The following is a 22,852-nucleotide window of genomic DNA, read 5'->3' on the forward strand; positions in this document are numbered from 1 at the left end:
GCTAAATAAAGTACATGAGTAATAAACCAGACAAATTTGGTTTGATGCTCTGGCTTGCAGTAGAATGGATTTCCTCACTTGAGTAAGCAAAGTGAAAGATCTACTAACATACCTGTTGCAGAGTATGTTGTCACTCGTATCATGCAACCTTACACTTCCAAAGGAAGAAATGTAACATGTGAGAATTTCTTTACAGTTAATCCATCAGTGAATTCTACTGCCGGATCTTTGTATAATACTATTTTATGCAAACCTATTGACCCAACAATTACTTGTTATCAGGGTAAGACCAAGAAAAATGTTCTTCTATTGAACACAATGCACCAGTCAGTTGCACTGAACGAACAAACACAGAAGAAACTCCCTGAAACTGTGAGCTTCTACAATTCCATTAAATTTGCAATTGATGTTGTGGACCAGATGTCTGTACATTGTCAAGTTTGGCTGCCGCAGATGGTCTATGCACGTGTTTTTAGGCCATGCTGGAGTCAACATCTGGATCCTTTACAGAGTGAGAACAGGAGAAAAAGTGTGCCAGTGAACATTTCTTTTCAGATTAGTAGAAGATCTATCCACTGTGTATGTAAGGGAAAGGATCTGTTCATACATTCATTGCGACGACTGAAATTCGTAAGGTACCGCCAAGGTAGACCTGCCAGATAGGAGGATGCAAAAGGTCGAACAAAACTAAAGATCTGTGTGTGCAGTGCAAGAAATTCGTATGTGGTCCAAGTGCTAGACGTGTTCACTACGTGTGTGCAATTTATTTTGACAAAGATGGTGACTCTGATTGAAAAGAAGTCATAGTTGGAAAAACGTTATTTTCTCGTTATTGGTACAGAATTTTGTGTCCATTTTTCTTTATTTTTTTACTGAATGTATTTTTATGACCTGATTGGGGTGGGTTTTTATTGAGTACAAGTTAAACAGATAAAATGTTATTGTATAATTATATGTTTATTTGCATTTGCAAATTTAATTTCAATTGATTTTATATTTACAGTGTATTCTTTACTTCGATCTCTGTTATGTAATTATACATACCTTCTACAGAAATTTTTAAGCGTAACACATTTGCAGGATAAGCATAATGCACTACTGACCTATAAAGACACCGTAGTGAAGTAACTTAAGAAGTAAAACTGAAAACAAAGGGGAAAAACTTCACCGGTCCAAATGAGCTGTAGTGGTCCTTCTATGTAGTTCGCTAACGCCGGTCCTCCTGCTGTTAAATACTTAAAACATAAGCTACTCAGATATTTAAGGTAAGAGATTTAAGTTCGTTATTCAAAATTCCCTTTTTGTGAAAAACGCCATTAACAGAGTAGCACCCGTGTAAAAAATGTTTATAAACAACCTGATATCCACATAATGTGTTAAAAAATATAATCTGCCCAGATCTTTAAGGTAATATATTCAGGGTGGTTTTATTAAACTGGTTACATGAAAACGCCATGAGACAGAATAGTACCACTGCAATAAGTCCATATAAACAGCCTGACATTCGGTAATTAAATGGATGGGAACCTTTGACAACTACTACATTACGATTCATGAACAGAACATGCACAGAACATGTACATGAGACGCAGTCAAATACTACAGGTAGGAGTACTATTTATTATTTTCTTGATGTAGTTCGTTCCAACATATGACCGGTAGAGAAAGGTGCTTTAGAAATATATTTGGGAACGTAGTAGGTGTCATGCATCTTTTCTGGCGTTTTCCTCAAAACAAATTTTGATAAACGAGTTTGAGTCTCCGAGAGGAGACAGCTTACGTTTTAAGTATTTAAGGGCGTGTAACCAGTTCCAATATGTTCTATTATATATTATTATGTATGACATAAAGGATGTAACAAAAATGTACGACACGAATTGCAGGACACGTTATTCACTTGTAGGCACAATAATCATGGGGAACACACACGAACACAACTCACCAGCATACCGCTTGCAACTCTTTCTCGCAGGAGAGGTTCAATATGCTCTTCTTGAGCATTGAGACATACATCAGCCCACCACTGTAGTGAAACTCCGCAGCGCTGATGTATTTCTGGAGTATTGAGCAAGGTTTCTCATCCTTCCACAATACGGGCACGGAGACTCAAGCGATCTCCACAAACAAGAATCCAATGGGCTTACGTCCGGAGAGCGTGAAGGCCTGGAAATTGGTCGATCTCTACCTATACATCTGTCACCGAATCTGTCATTTAGCGCGAGCGTCATTGCCGTGAGCTAATCCATACATCAAATGGGCATCTGCCATCTCTGTATTTGTGTACTCTGCCATTGCACGAGGCAAATCTGTGATTAACTATACTTAGTAACCAGTAAGCTTTCCTCGGACGTACTGGTCGTCAGAACAGTTGATGTTAACAAGCAACGATGTAGGTCGCAAAGCAACAGGTACACGTAAAACAAAACACTGGCGGTACACAACGTAACCAGACATCATCGAGAGTGCATGTTCCACATGATTCTAACATTCTGTTCTTGTGTGTGAATGAATGGCTCTGAGCACTATGGGACTTAACATCTGTGGTCATCAGTCCCCTAGAACTTAGAACTACTTAAACCTAACTAACCTAAGGACATCACACACATCCATGCCCGAGGCAGGATTCGAACCTGCGACCGTAGCAGTCGCGCGGTTCCGGACTGAGCGCCTAGAACCGCGAGACCACCGCGGTCGGCGTTCTTGTGTGTTTTCCATAATCAACGAATTACAGAGAATGAGTCGTAACATGGAAACAAAGCGTTCCCAGACCCATGTTCATATAACATAATTTCTTCGCCTACGTGTGAGGAATGTGTCCTGCAGTTTGTGCCGTACATTTTTGCTACAGACTACATAGTCTAATGGTTACTAACAGATTTTAGGTAACTCATGAATTTTATTTTATTTATAACGAAATATTCAGAGGAGTAACTTCACATGTTAGATGTTTGATAATGTACTGCTACCTGGTGACAATGTCTGCGACGTAAGGTCTAAATGATCTGCGGCAGTTAGTATGCCTACTTCTGTCAGCGGAATAACTTCAACTGGTTCCCATGTCATGCAGGATGGCGAGTTATATTACTTATCGTTATTATCTTAGTAAGTGAAAGATTACGATACACGTGGGATTCCGTGTCATACTTTTTTCCCTATGTGAGAGTGCTCAGTGCCCGATACAAAGTCTAATATGTTGCAAGTTCCTTGATTGTGTTAATGTACACATCGTGACTTCGGATCAGTCCCGTAAATTATTGTATTTTTTACGTGTTGTACACGAGAATGCGATTAGTTATTTCACAACATTGATATTACCGTATAGGTAATATATTCTGCTTAATTGTATTACGACATTTTTTGTTTGGATGAGATGCATTGACCAACATTTCGTTGTAAACCTTTACAAATCCAATGAAAGCCACAGAACTGGCTGAAAATGGTTATCTATGTAACAAAGCTAATGTTCTAGGCAATAAACTGTCTTAAAAGGATACTAGACTCTCGAATTAACACACTAAACTACACTGCGCCAAATACCATAGATGAACATGTTTTTCGTTCTCAGCTGTGTCATTTGTAGTGGATATACCATCACGAGTCACGTGATCAGTTCTCGCTGTTTTGAATACGCAGACAGCCTGTTTTCAACTCTTCAGCTTCTTATCTAAATGACTGTCAAGGCGCGAAGGAATGGTAATCTGCTGCGGCATTCGGTTGTGACCGAACTGGTATACTTACACTACTATGCAACTTTCCGGCCGGTCACAGTCCGATATTGTGGGGGGTCGTCGTACCCCCATTTCATGCACCAGCCTTGAACATCACCTGCTGGCAGCTGTTTATCAGTTCAGCGGAAATCAGCCTCTTGAAATCCCTGTAGTTAGATTCAGGCGAACGTGCAGAGGAAAAAGGGACTGGACGTCGAGAAACAAAATAAATCACAGTGCCACACTGAACAGTTTGATATGTTAACACCAAGACTTTATTTTCATTGAATGAATTTTCTGTCTTAGAACATGACATTGAAAGAAAATGGCTTTTTGTGATGGAAACAGACTCTACAATACTTTACGGTAAGGCTTCATGGAAACTACGTATAAAAACGAGCCTATTACTTTATATATGAAGTACCCACGTGACTGCCCGACACAGCAGGAGGTCCGTGTGACAGCAGTCGTTTCTATGTAAAGAGTTCGGTAATATCTACACAACAGCGCCCCGCCGGCGCTTACAATGATATGTTGAAGTTGGCGAACGCCGTCACTCACTCCTGGCTTACAGAAAAGTGCGGGCTTACGACAAAGGCGACACATTCGTCCTGAGATAGGCGCTTTATACTCTTCTTGAAATGATATGAACTTTTACCCTGTAGTAGCACATTTGTCCGAATGCATGGAGAAGATGCAAAACACAAAATTCGGGATAGCTCTTTATTATATATGTATATATAAACTATGTACATATTTACTTTTCTGCGACTCCTGAAATTTATTTGAGCTTATATGGGTCTATAACTGCAACAATTTGAATACAGATGTATCCACAAAATATCCGTTCATTCCATGCAGCACAGCGGTAGTGATAATAAAAAGAAATAAGAGTTACGTTACAATTCTAGAATATGCAGTGGTAATTAAAGCTCTTTAAAAATATTTACTTTGTAAGAAACATTAGAATAAAAAATCTTTGTATCATAACATGAAAATAATGTTACATCTTCTTCGAGTACTCAATACAAGTCACAATACTGTGTACATTAATATCAAACATAATGAATTAAGTTTAAAGCAAATGACTAGATATATGTCATAAATATGTTTCAAGAGTTGATAAACAACCCACAGTTCATAAACAATCTCAGCGTTTGGCCATTAATTATAACAATTGCGTATTGTAATTGTAAAATGAAGGAACAAGGTTATTGTGAGCGTATTTTGTGTTGGTCGTTCATTGGTTCCAAAAACATGAGAAAAAATGAATAACTGACAAACGATTGCGTTTTATAATTTTTATAAAAATACGACATTGTATTGCCCACGCGAAATCTCAACAGTTAGAACAATGGCAAAGAATAATGTCAAGGTTGTGAATTGGTTTCGTATGACTATTCCTTCCGCTGAATATGTTTCTCTGTAAGGGAAAACTTGAATGAAGTTGTGCTAATGGCAAGAATAGTTTACTAAATTGCATATATACGTTGTTGAGACGTAGGTCACTTAGCACTGCTTCGAAAGGTATCTAAGTCTAAATTTTATTTATTGCTTTTATTTGTACCTCAGTCCACAGTGTCCAGTCAAGCACAGATTGACGAGGACTGTGTTTCAGTTTCGGCTTGTAACCTACACCGCAACTCTAGTGCCAACAACGTGACTAATAAATATTATCACAGAAGTAATAGTCCCATCTGCATATTTTGTGGATACTCTGCATGTCGCCTAATTCGTAACATCATCTTTCATACAGACACAGACACAAAATTTGTACGCACTCACGGTTCTCTCGCGGCCAGCTGCTCTGCTACAAACGCTAGCAAAATAAATAAATTAATAAATAAACAAACAATTTGCTCCGAGATCACTATGAAAGCTATGCTAACATACTTAGGCATGTGTCGCTGGTAACCTTAAGTATAACTGATATGTACACAGCATCTGCTGGGTGTGTTTCAACAGTCCCATTGTCTGGGTAATATTGCACAAAGACTGGGGCTCCTGCGAGCCCCCACGAATCACAGTTCTCTCGCTGCACCATTCACTTTCCGCCGCAGTCCACTCACTGGCAAGGCGAGGCGCCCGTCGAGCGCAGCACTCCAGTCATTCGCAGCTGTCCAACGTGCGGACACTTCCGTCTCAAGTTCGAGCGCACGTCGTAAACGTCTCAAACCGCCTTATGGCAACTCTCAACATGTCCTAAAGCAGAAGTGGAAAAATTCTAGTATTCACTATACGACTTCGAACGTCTTTGAACTTGAAAACGTGCAGAAGTTTGTTTTGTGTAAAAAGTCTGATAAATCCTTCTCTGCAGAAAAAAAGAGAGTTAGCTTTACAGCAAGCAGATATTTTTCAGCGCTTTACGTACAGTGTATCACAAATTTTGAGTTTCCTCCTGAATAATGCAAAGATGAGAGCTCTGTTTAAGTTTCATAGCACTGAAGTAAAATTGAGTCCATTTTCAAGTAAGAATTTCAGTTTTGTACCACAGGCAACTGACGTCCACTGTGTTTCACAAACGAGAAGCTTGACAACAGAAATCGTGGGAATATGAAACGCATGTGTTCGTGAGATTAGCAGTGAGATCTGTTCCGAGGTACAGTAGGATGCTTGTGTAGTGTTACGATGATAAAACGATTTCATACAATTATGCGCCTACCGCAGTCATGCCCTTGCATATAGCTTCTGTCAGGTTTCCTCAATTTATGCTACATCTGTGAATTGACGTTGTTGAACAGTGGTGTGTATTTGGTTTAAATTTTTGGTGATCCATAATAATTTTAATTCATTTATGTAATATTAAGAAAGGTCAGAAAATTCTGAACGATATAACTGCCTTATTTACGGTGTTAAAACCACCCATCCCTTCGCAGTGTTAAAAGTAAGGTCCAGTATAAATGAATAAATGAAGTAACATACATGCGAGGGACGAGTTGGCGCAGTGGTAAGACATACATGCCTCTCCTTCAGAAGGTATCGGTTTAAAACGAGTTGTTCGCGATTTTCCTGGTGAGTTATAAGAAGGTTCCTGAGGTAATATAGGGTGTATCAAAAAGAATCATCCGATTAAAAAAAAATCATAACTGCTATGTTATTTGAAATATGTGCTTGAAAAACGTACTGTTGGAAAGAGCCATCTCTCGAGTTTTACATGGTTCCCGCTAGGTAGCAGCAGTGTGCGTTCACTTCAGTTCTAGTAAAAATGGTTTCGGCACAACAGAAATCGTTTTGTTTTCTACGTTTCGCGCAGTGCGAGTCAAAAATAACTGTTATCGATGTGCTTCAGAACTTTCTTTTCCCACGGTTGGATACTGATTCGAACGACTTCATTTACCAACAGGATGGGGGACCGCCGCACTGGCATATGAGAGTGCGGGAATTTTCAAATCAAAGGATTACAGAACGATGGGTCGGGAGTTTTCATATCAAAGGATTACTGAACGATGCATCGGTCGCAGTGGAGCAAATGATTCAGCCTCCAATGTCACCGGACCTCACTGTATGTGATTATTTCTTGTGGTGGTTTATAAAAGACTATTTATGTGCCTCCGTTAACCAACAACAATGAATGAGCTGAGAAATCGCATAACAGCAGCTATGGAAGCTGCAGTGTGGGAACAGTTTGAATACTTCATTGACATATCCCCTGCATCTGAAGGTGGCGTATTGAACACCTTTCAAAAGGTATGAAAAAAACTTTTTAAGTTCCCCGTTAATCAGAAAACAAAATTCATTGTATATGTTTATTAGTTTCAGGAATGCCATGTCAAATCGGATGATTCTTTTTGATACTCCCTGTATAATGACCGATACTTTCCGTAATAAATGACTTATCGAACTCCGGCGATGATATTGGATACAGGATGCTAACCATCATAAAATTTAAATCATGAACTTCTTTGAACTTTTCGGTAAAAAAGTGCAAACCGCGGTTGGATTCATGGAAGAATTTCGGATACCGAGGCAAATGGGGAACTAGAATGAGACTCAGCCAGTTAAAACAGGTCGGGAAGTAACAGTCGCATTTCTTTTGCAAAGATGGCAAATACGGAGCATTCACTTAAACTTATTTATATCACATTTCGATCTCATTCTTAAATCGTTTAAAATGTACTAGAATTGCGAGTTAAAATTCGGTAATATAATTTTGTACACTGATTTTTAATAATAACTGCATGCAGTGTCTTGTGAACAAACTCATTGCTATGGCACAGAAGTCCTACGGTCGTAGATAATTCATGTTAACTGTGCGAAGCTAAGGTGGGTCTTTAGTTGAAGAATATGTTTTAACACCGGGTAATGGTGTTTCATGACGTCATTTCCAAACCGAACCGGGATTGTTGTATAAGGATTGGACTGCCACCTTCCAGAAGAACAGTGTCTTAACCACTGCGCCACCTCGATAGATCCGGTGTCTTGTGCTCTGCACTACATTACTCAGTCGTCGATGTGATTACGAATGACAGTATATGCAAGGCTATTTGCGGTAGACACATAAGTAGGCAGACAGGTGCGTCACCCCCGGGTGTGGAGTAATTTAATTTTGAAACGAGTAAATAACACAGAACGTGAGTGGTGAGTCGTCTTTTCGACGGGGAGAAAGTCTTCGTGTGCGAGTGAAGCCTCCGCGTGCGAGTAGGTGTACGTAGTCCCAGTCGACGCGGGGAGTGAAATGTTTGGCACTTTGGAGTGTGGTGGGAGGGCCGAGGCGCTCAGATGCAGTGTGGGGTGGAGGGAGGGGCGAGCGCCCCCCCTCCGGCCACTTGTCAGTGCTGCGCCGCGAACTTCATGCGCTTCTGCTTCTGGCGCTGGTTGCAGAACCACACGCGCACCACGTTCTTCTTGAGGTCGAGCTTCTCGGCGATGGCGGCGATCTTCTCGCCCGAGGGCCGCGGCTGGACCGCGAAGTAGGCCTCGAGCGAGCGCTTCTCGGGCGCCGCGATCGACGTTCGCTTGCGCTTCTTCTCGCCCGCCGGCAGCACGGACGGCGCGTCCGGGTCCCGGCGCTTGTTCTTGGCCTGCGCCTCCGCCTCCTCCAGCCACGCCTGCAGGATGGGCTTGAGCGCGATCATGTTGTTGTGCGACAGCGTGAGCGACTCGAAGCGGCAGATGGTGGACTGCGACAGCGCGCCCACGCCCGGCAGCTTGAGGTTGGCCAGCGCCTTGCCCACGTCCGCCTGCGTCACGCCCAGCTTGATGCGCCGCTGCTTGAAGCGCTCCGCGAACGCCTCCAGCTCGCGCGGGTCCTGCAACAGCCGGACGTCGCTGCTCAGTCTCTGCTTCACAGGCGAATATTTTGACCCAGCATTGGTTCCCAGTTACAGTAAATTCTCTGTAGGCTAAAACGTAATGGTGGCAGCTGAAAACTCTGTTTGGGACCGGTCACAATGCCCACATAGTACTAGGGACGGAAAGTTGGCTAAAACCAGATGTAAACAGCAATGAAATTCTAAACTCAGATTGGAATGTATACCGCAGAGACAGGCTGGACAGTGAAGGGGGAGGCATGTTTACAGCGATAAGAAGTGCAATAGTATCGAAAGAAATTGACGGAGATCCGAAATGTGGAATAATTTGGGTGAAGGTCACGGTTAAAGCAGGCTCAAACATGGTAATTGGATGTCTATATAGGCCCCCTGACTCAGCGGCTGTTGTGGCAGAGCACCTGAAGGAAAATTTGGGAACTATTTCGAGTAATTTCTCGACCATGTTATAGTTCTGGGTGGAGATTTTAATTTTCCGGATGTAGACTGGGAGACTCAAACGTTTATAACTGGTGGCAGGGACAAAGAATCCAGTGAAACTTTTTTAAGTGCATTATCTGAAAACTACCTTGAGTAGTTAAACAGAGAACCGACTGGTGGCGATAACTTATTGGACCTTCTGGTGACAAACAGACCCGAACTATTTTAAACAGTTAACGCAGAACAGGGAATCAGCGATCGTAAAGCGGTTACTGCATCGATGATTTCAGCCGTAAATGGAAATATTAAAAAAGGTAGGAAGATTTTTCTGTTTAGCAAAAGTGACAAAAAGCAGATTTCAGACTACTTGACGCCTCAACACAAAAGTTTTATCTCAAGTACAGTGTTGAGTATCAGTGGACAAAGTCCAAAACCATCGTACAATATGCATTAGATGAGTATGTGCCAAGATAGGATTGATAGAAGAGATAGAGAAGATCCAACGGAGAGCAGCGCGTTTCGTTACAGGATCATTTAGTAAACGCGAAAGCGTTACGGAGATGATAGATAAACTCCAGTGGAAGGCTCTGCAGGAGAGACGCTCAGTAGCTCAGCACGGGCTTTTGTTGAAGTTTCGAGAACATACCTTCACCGAGGAGTCAAGCAGTATATTGCTCCCCCGCTCTATCTCGCGAAGAGACTATGAGGATAAAAACTGAGAGATTAGAACCCACACAGAGGCATACCGACAATCTTTCTTTCCACGAACAATACAAGACTGGAATAGAATGGAGAACCGATAGAGGTACTCAAGGTACCCTCCGCCACACACCGTCAGGTGGCTTGCGGAGTACGGATGTAGATGTAGATGTATATTTAGAACTTTCTTACGACACCTTGTTTCTCGACTTCAATGATATCGCCGTTGCCGAAGTGGTGACACCCGTTCCCGTCGGACCACCAAACTTTGCACTGTTGGGCTCGACTAGGGCTAATGTGGGTGACCGTCCGGTTTTGCAGAGAGCTGTTAGCAAGCGGGATGCACGCAGCCCTTGTGAGGCCGATTGAGCAGCTGTGTAGCAGCGGTTCAGGTCACAAAAGCTGACAACGGCCGGGAGAGCGGAGTGCTGACCATAGGCCCATACGTAACCGCATCTACTGACGCCTGTCGGTTGAGGATGTCACGGCGGTCGGTCAGTACCGTTGGGCTTTCCGAAGCCCGTTAGGGCGGCGAGTTTTCGAGGACAGTGCTCTTATCGGCAGTTCCATTTATCAGAGCTTTTCCCACGAAAGGAAAGGTTCTGAGTTTGTGGTCTGTTAGGGACTGTACAAGATGTTCGAGGATCATTCTAAAAGTAAACAACGATTATGAAATATTGCGTCGATACTCGGCGGAACATAGACATATTAAAAACTGAAATATGCAGTACTTGAAATTGATAGTCAACAAACATCAATCACGGATTTCTGACCTGGCCCTCAAGAATCAAACACAGTTCTGTTATTGATTTATTAATTGTTTATTTAACCTGAACCGATTAAGGCCATCAGGCCCTCTCTTACATCGGACGATTGCTTCATTTATTCAATATATATTACACTACAGGTACCTAAGAAAATAATATGACACCTAGGTACCTAAGAACATAGGATGACATCTGGTATCAACGTGATATGATTGTCTGCAATGATGGTGTGAGTAAATTATACTGCCTACAAACTAACAGAGTCAATACTGGTATTATTTGTACTACAGAAGCTGCAGCTACTAATACTAATAATAGTAATAATAATTATAATAACATAATAATAATAACAGAAATAATGAGAATAATTATGACGTTAATAACAATTATGACAGTTGTAGATAAAAAAAGGATTTGTAGGTCTACAAAATATATGTTTTCTGATATAGCAAGTTTAGGGAAAAGGAAATCTGAGGAGACTACATAGGCTAAGAATATTGGAAAATGAAGTAGATCAGGCTGGAAGGAGGGATGTGGAAGGGTAACGAGTGCATACAGGGTCAATGATAATCTTATTGTTGCTCGAGTAGATACGTCATTAATGGTCTTCTGAAGCTGGAGGTGTCATTTAGTCCTCTAATATAATGTGGAGGCTGTTCCAGGGTCGAGTTATTCACCTTATAATACAATCAAAGGTAATGATAAATAAGCGTCCTACGATACCAGAGGCTACCGATAACTTCGGACGCATAACAATGGCATCGCATTACTATTGTTCATAAAGACTAGTAATTCCACATACAGATGTTCCTATTCTACGTATTTGAATTAATGCTGAAGCATTGCTCTTAAAATTCTGTAAATTCAGTTTTATTAACTGTTAAAGATGTAACAGCGACGGCTATTAAGAAATATGTAAACACTTTGGCGTAAATGCTATATCTCTGTTTTTGTTTCTTGTTGCGCTGTCTTGGCGGGAGCATGTTTGTAATAGAGTTAGCATGAGACAGTAGTAGTAAACAGAAGTGAAGTGCATCTGCAGAACTGCTGAAAGCAGATGTATTTTATGTTACTACCTCAGAGTGTGAAATATTGCTGAATATAATTATTTAAAACTTAGGAAATAGTTTTGATTCTGTCATCTTTGGAAGCCACCTGAATGTCATGACGATTTCATCACTTAATGTTCCTTTGTGTGAGAATAGCATCCTGCCCTACAGAAGACAACAAACCACCAAGGATATAATCAGCTAACTAATAACTTAGAATTTTAGATTTGGCTGTGCAGTTAGACGCAGCTTAATTCAAAATAATGCTCAAAGTCTGGTTCGAAGACAAACCATTGAGTATTCTGCGCTGAAGAGGCGCATTACAATCTTTGCTAAAGTAGTAGCAGCCTCACCGTAAGATGTTTGTTATAAATAGTATAACTGTTCTCCACCAACATTCCATCGACTCCTTCCTTCTCTTTTGGTCTGCTCATCACATCCACCAGTTATTTTGTCCATACAACGTAGTAGTCTATACCAGTATTCGCTTTTGCGTGGGGTAACACTAGACTGAGACAGGTGGGGTACACATATTCCGTCCCAGGAGATGGATCGAGGGACGTGGGGGGGGGGGGGGGGGGGAGGACGGGCGGTGACTGGAAGATCATCTGCTCCCCCTCTACCACTAACACTGCCAAATACAAAATGATGCAGGATGAAGCAAAGAAGAAGAAGTAGAAGACGACGAAGGATTTCATTATCAAATTGTTAGTGGGGTGATTTGATGGAAAAGACAGAGAAATTCTGAACACCAGAAGCGTATAAGCCTCAGTATTTTGATCGATTAGCAAGACCTCATCGACTTTAAGTCTAGGGGAGAGACGATAAATGAGAGGGCCCTTTCAAGCCCTTCACCGTATACGCCACTCCGTTCAAAACAAACGGCACGGATTGTTGGTCAGCGGGGCTGTGCTTCTTCACGATAACACTCACCTACATTCTGCTGCGTTGAAGAATAATTTTCTTCTGCAGTTTAACACCGGTTAACTCTCGACCCAAAGAGAGCAGCTATTAGACAAGAGAAATGGAGTGTCCTGCTTAAACTATCAGGGGCGTTCTGTTCCTCATCAGTGACATCACTGTGCGTGGTGCTTAGGAAAACACCCAATTGATGTTACTGTCAGACAGCGGGCAGCAACGTACTGGCTATACCTTGTTAGACTGATAACCATTGCACCTATTAACAACAAGCACGACCTTAAAATCTTTAGAATGGAGACCTAGGAAGGTAAATGAGAGGTCAGCGATAAGGGGCGATTTCCCCGACATCTCGGAGCGGTTAAGAATGGAACTTGTCGAACCTAGCAGCGGCATTGTGCATTTTTTTAACTGGTCACGGACCTTATACCATACACTTAAACCGCTTGAGTCCAAGTCAGATACAAAATTGCACATGTGGGGAATCAGGAACCCCAGAACACGGAGTCACGCCAAATACGCGAAGTCATTTGAAAAGTTGATCAGTGGAATCATCTAAATAATTAGCAGACGAAATTTCTAAAACATCTTACAAAAGATAACTACACACTTCGTCATACAGAGGGCAAGTGAATATCAAGCAAAACGAGAGAATCTATGAGATGGAAGGAGGAGAAGAAGAAGAAGACACATTAACTGAATATGAACTCCAGACACTTTGACAACAGATATGTTTCATTTAGGGATAGGCTAAATCGAGATCGGTCATTGTAACCTAAACGTCACTTTAAAACTGTACATATAAATACCGTAGTATTTTTGGCACTGTCAGTGTTATTGTTACCTAAGACATTATAAACCTGTAAATAAGCGTACTTATACCTATATTACACCCAGAAAGTTAGATCTAGCTTAATCAAACTGTCTTACCAGTGACGCACAGTAAAGTATGATGTCTGGGGATCAACGTCTTGATGATATATATCGAGGTATTCACCCGCAGACATCAAACGGGCTCCTCTAACATCTGTCATCTACCCTATCTACTGTTTTTCTTTCTCCTAAGTTATCAAAAAATTTGTTCCCGTTTACCTTTCACGGATCTGTTATTTTATTTTAAATAAGTAAAAACTCGTTTCAACAAAATGGCCCGCCTCTACTTGGTGGACATGGGCTACGGTGACTATGGAAACAGGTTTTTTTTACATCCGCATTATATCCCGGACTTGGCCTCCAAGCTATTAGGTTTATTTCCCAAACCGAAAGAATTTTGGGCGGAAAGCACTACGGAAGAAACAACGAACTTAAAGAGGACGTTAGTGACTTGCTCAAAAACGTAGCAGCAACTGAGTACGCAGTAGACATAGCAGAGCTTGTGGAGCGCTGCAAAAAATGTTTGATCTGAACGGCGACTACACAGAAAAAAAAGAAAAATAGCTAAGGTTTCAACATATGTTGTGGAATACGTTTTCTTTCGTTATCTTGAATAAACATGTCTGGAGAAACAAACGTTCTTCAATTTTGGAATGTCTCTCTCATTAAAAACGTATACAAAATGAAGCCTAACTACACCGACAAACTTTCTAAGGCCGCTCAGAGATATTTTCAGAGTATTTTATTACAAGGAGCCCATGATCTCTTGTGGATCGTTATAATTCAATGACGTCATTGTGGACTGAATCTTTTACTCTGCACTGGAGAGTGCGTTGTTTTGAAATTTCAGATTAAAACTGTGTGCCGCTCCGGAACTCGGAGAAGGAACCTAGCCTTTGGCGAGCAATCTTCTTTCCTGATTTCATTATCCAGCCACGACTCCCAATCACCCACTTTGTGTGGAAGTGAAACATGGACGATAAATAGTTTGGACAAGAAGAGAATAGAAGCTTTCGATATGTTGTGCTACAGAAGAATGCTGAAGATTAGATGGGTAGATCACATAACTAATGAGGAGGTATTGAATAGAGTTTGGGAGAAGAGGAGTTTGTGACACAGCTTGACTATAAGAAGGGATCGGTTGGTAGGACATGTTCTGAGGCATCAAGCGATCACCAATTCAGTGTTGGAGGGCGGCTTGGAGGGTAAAAATCGTAAAGGGAGACCAAGGGATGAATACAGTAAGCAGATTCAGAAGGATGTAGGTTGCAGTAGGTACTGGGAGATAAAGAAGCTTGCACAGGATAGAGTAGCATGGAGAGCTGATCAAACCAGTCCCAGGACTGAAAACCACAACAGCAACAAGAAACTATATATTTGGTAAGCATTACGTATGGTAGGCATAGAGGATCTCGTAATTAAAGTAACGCAAGTAATGTGTAAAGATAGTGTATGCGTAATAAAAACTGGTAATACACGTATAGAGAAATATAAAGCAAGCATAGGCATTTTATAAGGCTTCGAATCCACCAGCGCTACTTAAAATGTGTGTAACTATTTATCTCCTGAAATGGTCGGGTAAATATAAGAGAATGGGATTAGAAACTGTAGATGGAACGTCTCTGCACCACTTACCATTTGCTGATGGACAAGCCATCATCACACAACGGAAGGATTCAAGTTATATATGTAATCAGCCGGCCATTGAAATATAGTTATCAAAAAACAGAATATCTTACTAACGAACTGGATGAACTATACAGAGAGGGGAAAATCAAAAAGTTGGATTTCTACAGAAGATCAGCAAAAATCTCAAGGAAAAACAATGCAAGGAACACCGAAGCTACAAACATAATGGAAGTGGAAGAAGGAATATGTGTTGTAGTGCATCGAAGAGAATTACAGTGGTACGGACATATAAGAAGAATGGAGAAAACAAGAACATCAAAACTGGTACCCTGGTGGAAAACTGAGGGAAGAAGGAGAGTTTGACCGATGATTACCTGTCTCCAAAAAATGTAGGTGACAGTGAGAAAATTTGGTGCAGAAGAAGAGAATACACAAGATGTACGTAACTGGAGGGAGATAATGGAGATAATGTTGAGTATTTGTACACTGAAGCGCCAAAGTAACTGTTATAGGCATGCGTATTCAAATACAGAGATATGTAAACAGGCAGAATACGGCGCTGCGGTCGGCAACGCCTATAAAAGACAACAATTGTCTGGTACAGTTGTTAGATCGGTTACTGCTCCTACGATGGCAGGTTCTCAAACTTTAAGTGAGTTTGGACGTGGTGTTGTAGTCGGCGCACGAGCTATGAATCACAGCATCTCTGAGGTAGCGATGAAGTGGGGATTTTCGCGTACGACCATTTTACGAGTACCTTGAATTTCAGGAATGTGATAAAACATCAAATCTCCGACATCGCTGTGGCCGGAAGAAGATCCTGTAAGAACAGGACCAACGACGTCGGAATGGAATCGGTCAAATTGACAGAAGTGCAACCCTTCCGCAAATTGCTGCAGATTTCAATGCTGCGCCATCAACAAGTGTCAGCGTGCGAACTGTTCAACGAAACATCATCGATATCGGCTTTAAGAGCCGAAGGTCCACTCCTATACCCTTGATGGCTGCACGCATAAAGCTTTATGTCTCGCCTCGGTTCGTCGACAACGACATTGGATTGTTGATCTCTGGAAACATGTTTCCTGCTCGGACGAGACTCGTTTCAAATTGTATCGAATGGATGGATGTGTACGATTATGGAAACAACTTCATGAATCTATGGACCCTGCATTACAGTATGTGTCTGTTCAAGCTAGGCAACGCCTCGCAGCAGTGGCTACACCGGTTCCCGTGAGATCACCGAAGTTAAGCGCTGTCGGACGTGGTCGGCACTTGGATGGGTGACCATCCAGGCCGCCATGGGCTGCTGCCATTTTTCGGGGTGCACTCAGCCTCGTGATGCCAATTGAGGAGCTACTCGACCGAATAGTAGCGGCTTCGGTCAAGAATACCATCTTACGACCGGGAGAGCGGTGTGCTGACCGCACGCCCCTCATATGCGCATGCTCCGCCGAGGATGACACGACGGTCGGATGGTCCCGGTAGGCCACTCGTGGCCTGAAGACGGAGTGCTGTTCAAGCTGGTGGAGGCTCTGTAAGAGTGTGGGACGTGTGCAGTTGGAATGATACGTGTAGATACGAATCTGGCAGGAGACACGTACGTAAGCATCCTGTTTGATCACCTGCGTCCATTCATGTCCATTTTGCATTCCGACGCACTGGGGAAATTCCAACAGGACAATGTGATAAGACACCCCAAACGGCCAGAAGTGCTACAGAGTAGCTCCTGGAACACTCTTCTGAGGTTAAACACTACCGCTGGCCATCAAACTCCCCAGATACGAACATTATTGAGCATATGTGGGATGCCTTGCAACGTCCTGTTCAGAAGAGATCTCCATCCCCTCGTTCTCTTACGGATTTATGGACAGCCCTGCAAGATTTATGGTGTAAATTTCCTCCAGCACTACTTCAGACAGAGTACATTCCTCGTCGTGTTGCGGCTCTTCTGCGTCCTCGTGGGGACCCTAAACGAAATTAGGCAGGTGTACCACTTTCTTTGCCTCTTCAGTGTATATCCATTGTAATAAGTTCAGAGCATCTTGGTATGTTGGAGGGAAGACTCTGTATTGAGGAAAGTCTCAGTAAATAATAGCATTTATAAATTTTTACTCTTTGGTGTCACAGGTAGCTGTATAATCAAGTATACGGACAGTAGTGTACACACAGTGGGATCAAGCTGTGCCTTTACGTACCGTGTCGGAGTCGGGGTGGAGGCCGGCGGCGGCGGCGGCGGCGGCAGCGGCGGCCATGGCCGGGTGGTGCGCGGGGTGCCCGGGGTGGGCGGGGTGGTGGTGCGCCGGGTGGGCGTGGTGCGCGCCGGGCAGCGGCGGCCCGTGCCCGTGGTGGTGGTGATGGTGCGCGTGGTGCGCGTGGTGGCTCGCCATCACGTTGCCCATCGGCCCGTACACCGCTGGCGCGTGCCCGTGCACCTGCTGGCCCGCTCCCGCGCCACCCCCGCCGCCTCCACCGCCTCCGCCGCCGCCACTTCCGCCTCCGCCACCGCCGCCACCGCCGCCGCCGCCTTCGCCCATCGGCGCCAGAGTCGTCATCGAGGTGCTCGAGATGGGGTCCAGCATGTCCAGTCCCTCCATGCCGTGGTGTCCCATCTGCAGCATCCACAACTGCTTGTCAAGCACCGCCTCCCGGCCGTCCTGCGGTCACAGAAACGAGACACGCCTCCGTTTAGTGCTCGTCCTGGACTTCTGTGCTACTGTGCATCGTCATTAACCCAACAAGCACAATTTTCATCATACACATTATCCAAATTAAAACTGGCCGTAAAAGTATTTTCGGAATTTCATGTCAACATATTCATAAAATCGAGAAGATTCATACACTATTTGACCAAAAGTATTCGGCACATCCCTAGTAAAGCGGTATAGACGTCACGAGAGGTGGACCCACCCAGTATAAAAGTATGTGGAGAGTATTGTGTTATCATTAGAAAAGCAGTAACAGCTAGTTGGGTCGATCAAGACTGAGAACGTGGACTAGTCATTGAAGTGCCATCGAACGTGGAATGCCAGCTGACTAACAAATCCATCAACGGCATTTCAACTCTTTTAAAGCTACCCAAGTCGACTGTCGATGATGTGATTGTGAAGTGGAAACGAGAAGGGCCAACAGCAGCGAAACCAAGACCATGCGGGCTTCACGTACTGACGAAGAGGGACCGTCGAGCATTGCAGGGGAAGGTTGTAAAATTCCCATGAAATCAACGGAAAGATCGCTCATGAGTCGCGAAGTGTTGTCAGCAGTGCACCAAGCACAATGACTGTGCGCAGGAAATTAAAACGAATGGGATACAATGAACGAGTAGCTCCTCAAAAGCAACACATTTCTATAGTCAGTGTTAAGCAACGCTTTAGGCTGTGTAAGGATTCACGCCACTGGAAAATGGATGGCTGAAAACAAAGGATTTTGAGTCGTGAATCACGATATATCCTCTGGTAATCCGATGGAAACGTTTCAGTTTGGTAAAATACTGGAGAACGTTACCTACTTTCGTGTATAATGCTAAAAACGAAGTACGGAGGATGTGTGTTACAGTGTGGGGTGGCCGCGCGGGATTAGCCGTGCGGTCTGGGCGCTACAGTTATGGGCTGTGCGGCTGATCCCGGCGGAGGTTCGTGTCCTCCCTCGGGCATTGGTGTGTGTGCTTGTCCTTAGGATAATTTAGGCTAAGTAGTGTGTAAGCTTAGGGACTGATGACCTCAGCAGTTAAGTCCCATAAGATTTCACACACATTTGAACATTTTTTTGATGTGGGGTGCTGTGCGTGATTATTGTGTGGTCCTCTCGTTGCTCGTAGAAACGCTAAGTGTGAAAGGATGTGAACACATCTTACAGCACTGTGTACTGCGTACAGTAGAGGGACATTTCGGAGACGAAAACTGTATCAGCACGGTAATGCACCCTGTTATGAAACAGCATCTGTGAGGCAATTGTTTGTGAACAATAACATTCCTGAAATGTGCTGGCCTGCCCTGTGTCCCGACCTGAACACAATGGAACCTGTTTGCGCTGAGACCCCAACGTGCAACATCACAGCCTTCTATTGTTTCGGCTCTTGACGACGTACGCACAGCCACTCCTCTACGGACATGTAGAAACATCTCTGAAAGTATCCTCAGTAGATTTCAAGACGTCATTCAGCAGAAGGGTGGACACACCGCATACTGTCCGCTAATATATGTCCGGATCCCTTCGATCAGGTGGTGTACCGAACAACGCCTTCTTCCACACATACTTGTTTCCAGAATAACTATTGACTCGGCAGCTTAATTCTTCTGGCCAGACGAAAAATGTGTCCCACACCGGGAGTCGAATCGTGGTCCTTCGCCCTTGGAAGCTAGGAGGGGGGGGGGGGGGGGCATTAACGTAATTGACGCTTTCACGGCATGTCGTATCTGTGGATAGCTCAGTCGCCAGAGCATTTGCCTATAATAAACATAGGCCAGGTTCGAGCCACAGTCTGGCACACAGTTTTACCCTGCCAAGCATTTCCACTATTATTTGTATTTTGTCACTGCACTAGGCATTTCAGTTTCTGTAGCCTCATTTCCAGATGTATCGAATTACATTAATTTTCTTTGTCTAGAACAGATTGATGCTGGACAATAGTGCGTTCCTGTTGTTAGAAGGTAGTCTTACAATAATGAACAATTATCGGTATTAAACGACAACATAAAACGCAGAAGCATTCTACTCAGAGAATTATGTTTCCCACGTTTTCCTAGTTAATCGTCTTTATTAGCTTCTTTTTACACGATTTCCAAATTTAATATACAGGATATTACAAAAAGGTACGGCCAAACTTTCAGGAAACATTCCTCACACACAAAGAAAGAAAATATGTTATGTGGACATCTGTCCAGAAAGACTTACTTTCCATGTTAGAGCTCATTTTATTTCAAATCACATTAATCATGTAATGGAAACACACAGAAACGGAACGTACCAGCGTGACTTCAAACACTTTGTCACAGGAAATGTTCAAAATGTCCTCCGTTAGCGAGAATACATGCATCCACCCTCCGTCGCATGGAATCCCTGATGCGCTGATGCAGCCCTGGGGAATGACGTATTGTATCACAGCCGTCCACAATACGAGCACGAAGAGTCTCTACATTTGGTACCGGGGCTGCGTAGACAAGAGCTTTCAAATGCCCCAAAAATCAAAGTCATGATGGTTGAGGTCAGGAGAGCGTGGAGGTCATGGAATTGGTCCGCCTCTACCAATCCATCGGTCACTGAATCTGTTGTTGAGAAGCGTACGATCACATCGACTGAAATGTGCAGGAGCTCCATCGTGCAGGAACCACATGTTGTGTCGTACTTGTAAAGGCACATGTTCTAGAAGCACAGGTAGAGTATCCAGTATGAAATCATGATAACGTGCTCCATTGAGCGTAGGTGGAAGAACATGGGGCCCAATCAAGACATCACCAACAATGCCTGCCCAAACGTTCACAGAAAATCTGTGTTCATGACGTGATTGCACAAGTGCGTGCGGATTCTCGTCAGCCCACACATGTTGATTGTGAAAATTTACAATTTGATCACGTTGGAATGAAGCCTCATCCGTAAAGATAACATTTGCACTGAAATGAGGATTGACACATCGTTGGATGATCCATTCGCAGAAGTTTACCCGTGGAGGCCAACCAGCTGCTGATAGTGCTGTTCTTAAACGTATTTATTCACATTCGCTATTTCGGTGTATTATGTCATTCTTATGACAGCTCTAACAACATAAACTGCTTAAAGACAACTTCAGCTTTAAGAATACATTCTGTTCTCAAAACCTTCTGTGAAAAGCAAATTATCAATTTTTTTGTTTTCCTACCTCACTATGAAGTGCATCTATGTACCATCATCATTTTAAAAGAACATTGTCCTCGTGTCAGGCATGTTCACATATTTCATATGCATAATGAGACAAAGGTTTCCGTCACCTATATACAGGGTGAGTCACCTAACATTACCACTGGATATATTTCGTAAACCACATCAAATACTGACGAATCGATTCCACAGACCGAACGTGATGAGAGGGGCTAGTGTACTGGGTAATACAAACCATAAAAAAATGCACGGAAGTATGTTTTTCAACACAAACCTACGTTTTTTTTAAATGGAACCCCGTTAGTTTTGTTAGCACATCTGAACATATACAAATACGTAATCAATCCCGTTTGTTGCATTGTAAAATGTTAATTACATCCGGAGATATTGTAACCTAAAGTTCACGCTTGAGTACCACTCCTCCGCTGTTCGATCGTGTGTATCGGAGAGCACCGAAATACGTAGGGATCCAAAGGGAATGGTGATGGACCTTAGGTACAGAAGAGAATGGAACAGCACATTACGTCCACATGCTAACACCTTTTTACTGGTCTTTTTCACTCACGCACATGCACATTACCATGAGGGGTGAGGTACACGTTCGACGGGCGTTTCATAGGACGTGGAGGATGCATAAATTGGCCAGCCCGTTCTCCTGATCTTACACCTCTGGACTTCTTTCTGTGGGGTACGTTAAAGGAGAATGTGTACCGTGATGTGCATACAACCCCAGACGATATGAAACAACGTATTGTGGCAGCCTGCGGCGACATTACACCACATGTATTGCGCCGTGTACGACATTCATCACGCCAGAGATTGCAATTGTGTGCAGCAAATGATGGCCACCACATTGAACCTCTATTGGCCTGACATGTCGGGACACACTCTATTCCACTCCGTAATTGAAAACGGAAACCACGTGTGTACGTGTACCTCACCCCTCATGGTAATGTACATGTGCGTCAGTGAAAAAGACCAGTAAAAAGGTGTTAGCATGTGGACGTAATGTGCTGTTCAAGTCTCTTCTGTACCTAAGGTCCATCACCGTTCCCTTTGGATCCCTACGTAATTCGGTGCTCTCCGATACACACGTTCGAACAGCGGAGGAGTGGTACACAAGAGTCAACTTTAGGTTACAATATCTCCGGATGTAATTAACATTTTAGAACGCAACAAACGGCACTGATTACGTATTTGTCTATATGTTCAGATGTGCTAACAAAACTAACGGGGTTCCATTTAAGAAAACGTAGGTTTGTGTTAAAAAACATACTTCCGTGCATTTTTTTATGGTTTGTATTAACCAATTACACTAGCCCCTCTCCTCACGTTCGGTCTGTGGAATCGATTCGTCAGTATTTGATTTGGTTTACGAAATATATCCAGCGGTAACGTTAGGTGACTCACCCTGTATAATGACACTCCTCTCCACTAAAACGAGAACATTATGTCAACCGAGAAACATGACATCGACTTGTTCACGAACTGTGTGGTTTCAAACGTGAGACGATAACTGGAGATAAGTCTTGAATATCAAGCGATTTCTGTGCAAGCGTTCGATTTTCGGTTAATTTTCATCCTCCCTCTGCGTATCCTGCAAAATCAAGTAAAACATTGTGTTAACTCATTGTTGCCTATAGTTGAGTATGAATCAACTGTATAACGAAAAT

General features: G+C 43.1%; 1 protein-coding gene across 1 annotated transcript in view; it reads right to left on the minus strand.

The window, feature by feature from the left end:
• Nucleotides 1–3,964: 3,964 nt before the first annotated feature.
• Nucleotides 3,965–22,852, minus strand: part of LOC124613568 (inhibitory POU protein-like) — a 470,716-nt gene continuing 451,828 nt past the window's right edge. Inside the window, exons 5-7 of the mRNA XM_047142283.1 lie at nucleotides 17,854–17,938; nucleotides 17,525–17,727; nucleotides 3,965–8,956 (exon numbers count right to left, since the gene is read on the minus strand). Of these exons, the coding sequence (XP_046998239.1) occupies nucleotides 8,477–8,956; nucleotides 17,525–17,727; nucleotides 17,854–17,938 (768 nt within the window). The 3' untranslated portion in view covers nucleotides 3,965–8,476. The remainder of the gene's footprint in view (nucleotides 8,957–17,524; nucleotides 17,728–17,853; nucleotides 17,939–22,852) is intronic.

Source organism: Schistocerca americana, chromosome 4 (assembly GCF_021461395.2).
Source record: "Schistocerca americana isolate TAMUIC-IGC-003095 chromosome 4, iqSchAmer2.1, whole genome shotgun sequence".
Lineage (NCBI taxonomy): Eukaryota > Metazoa > Arthropoda > Insecta > Orthoptera > Acrididae > Schistocerca > Schistocerca americana.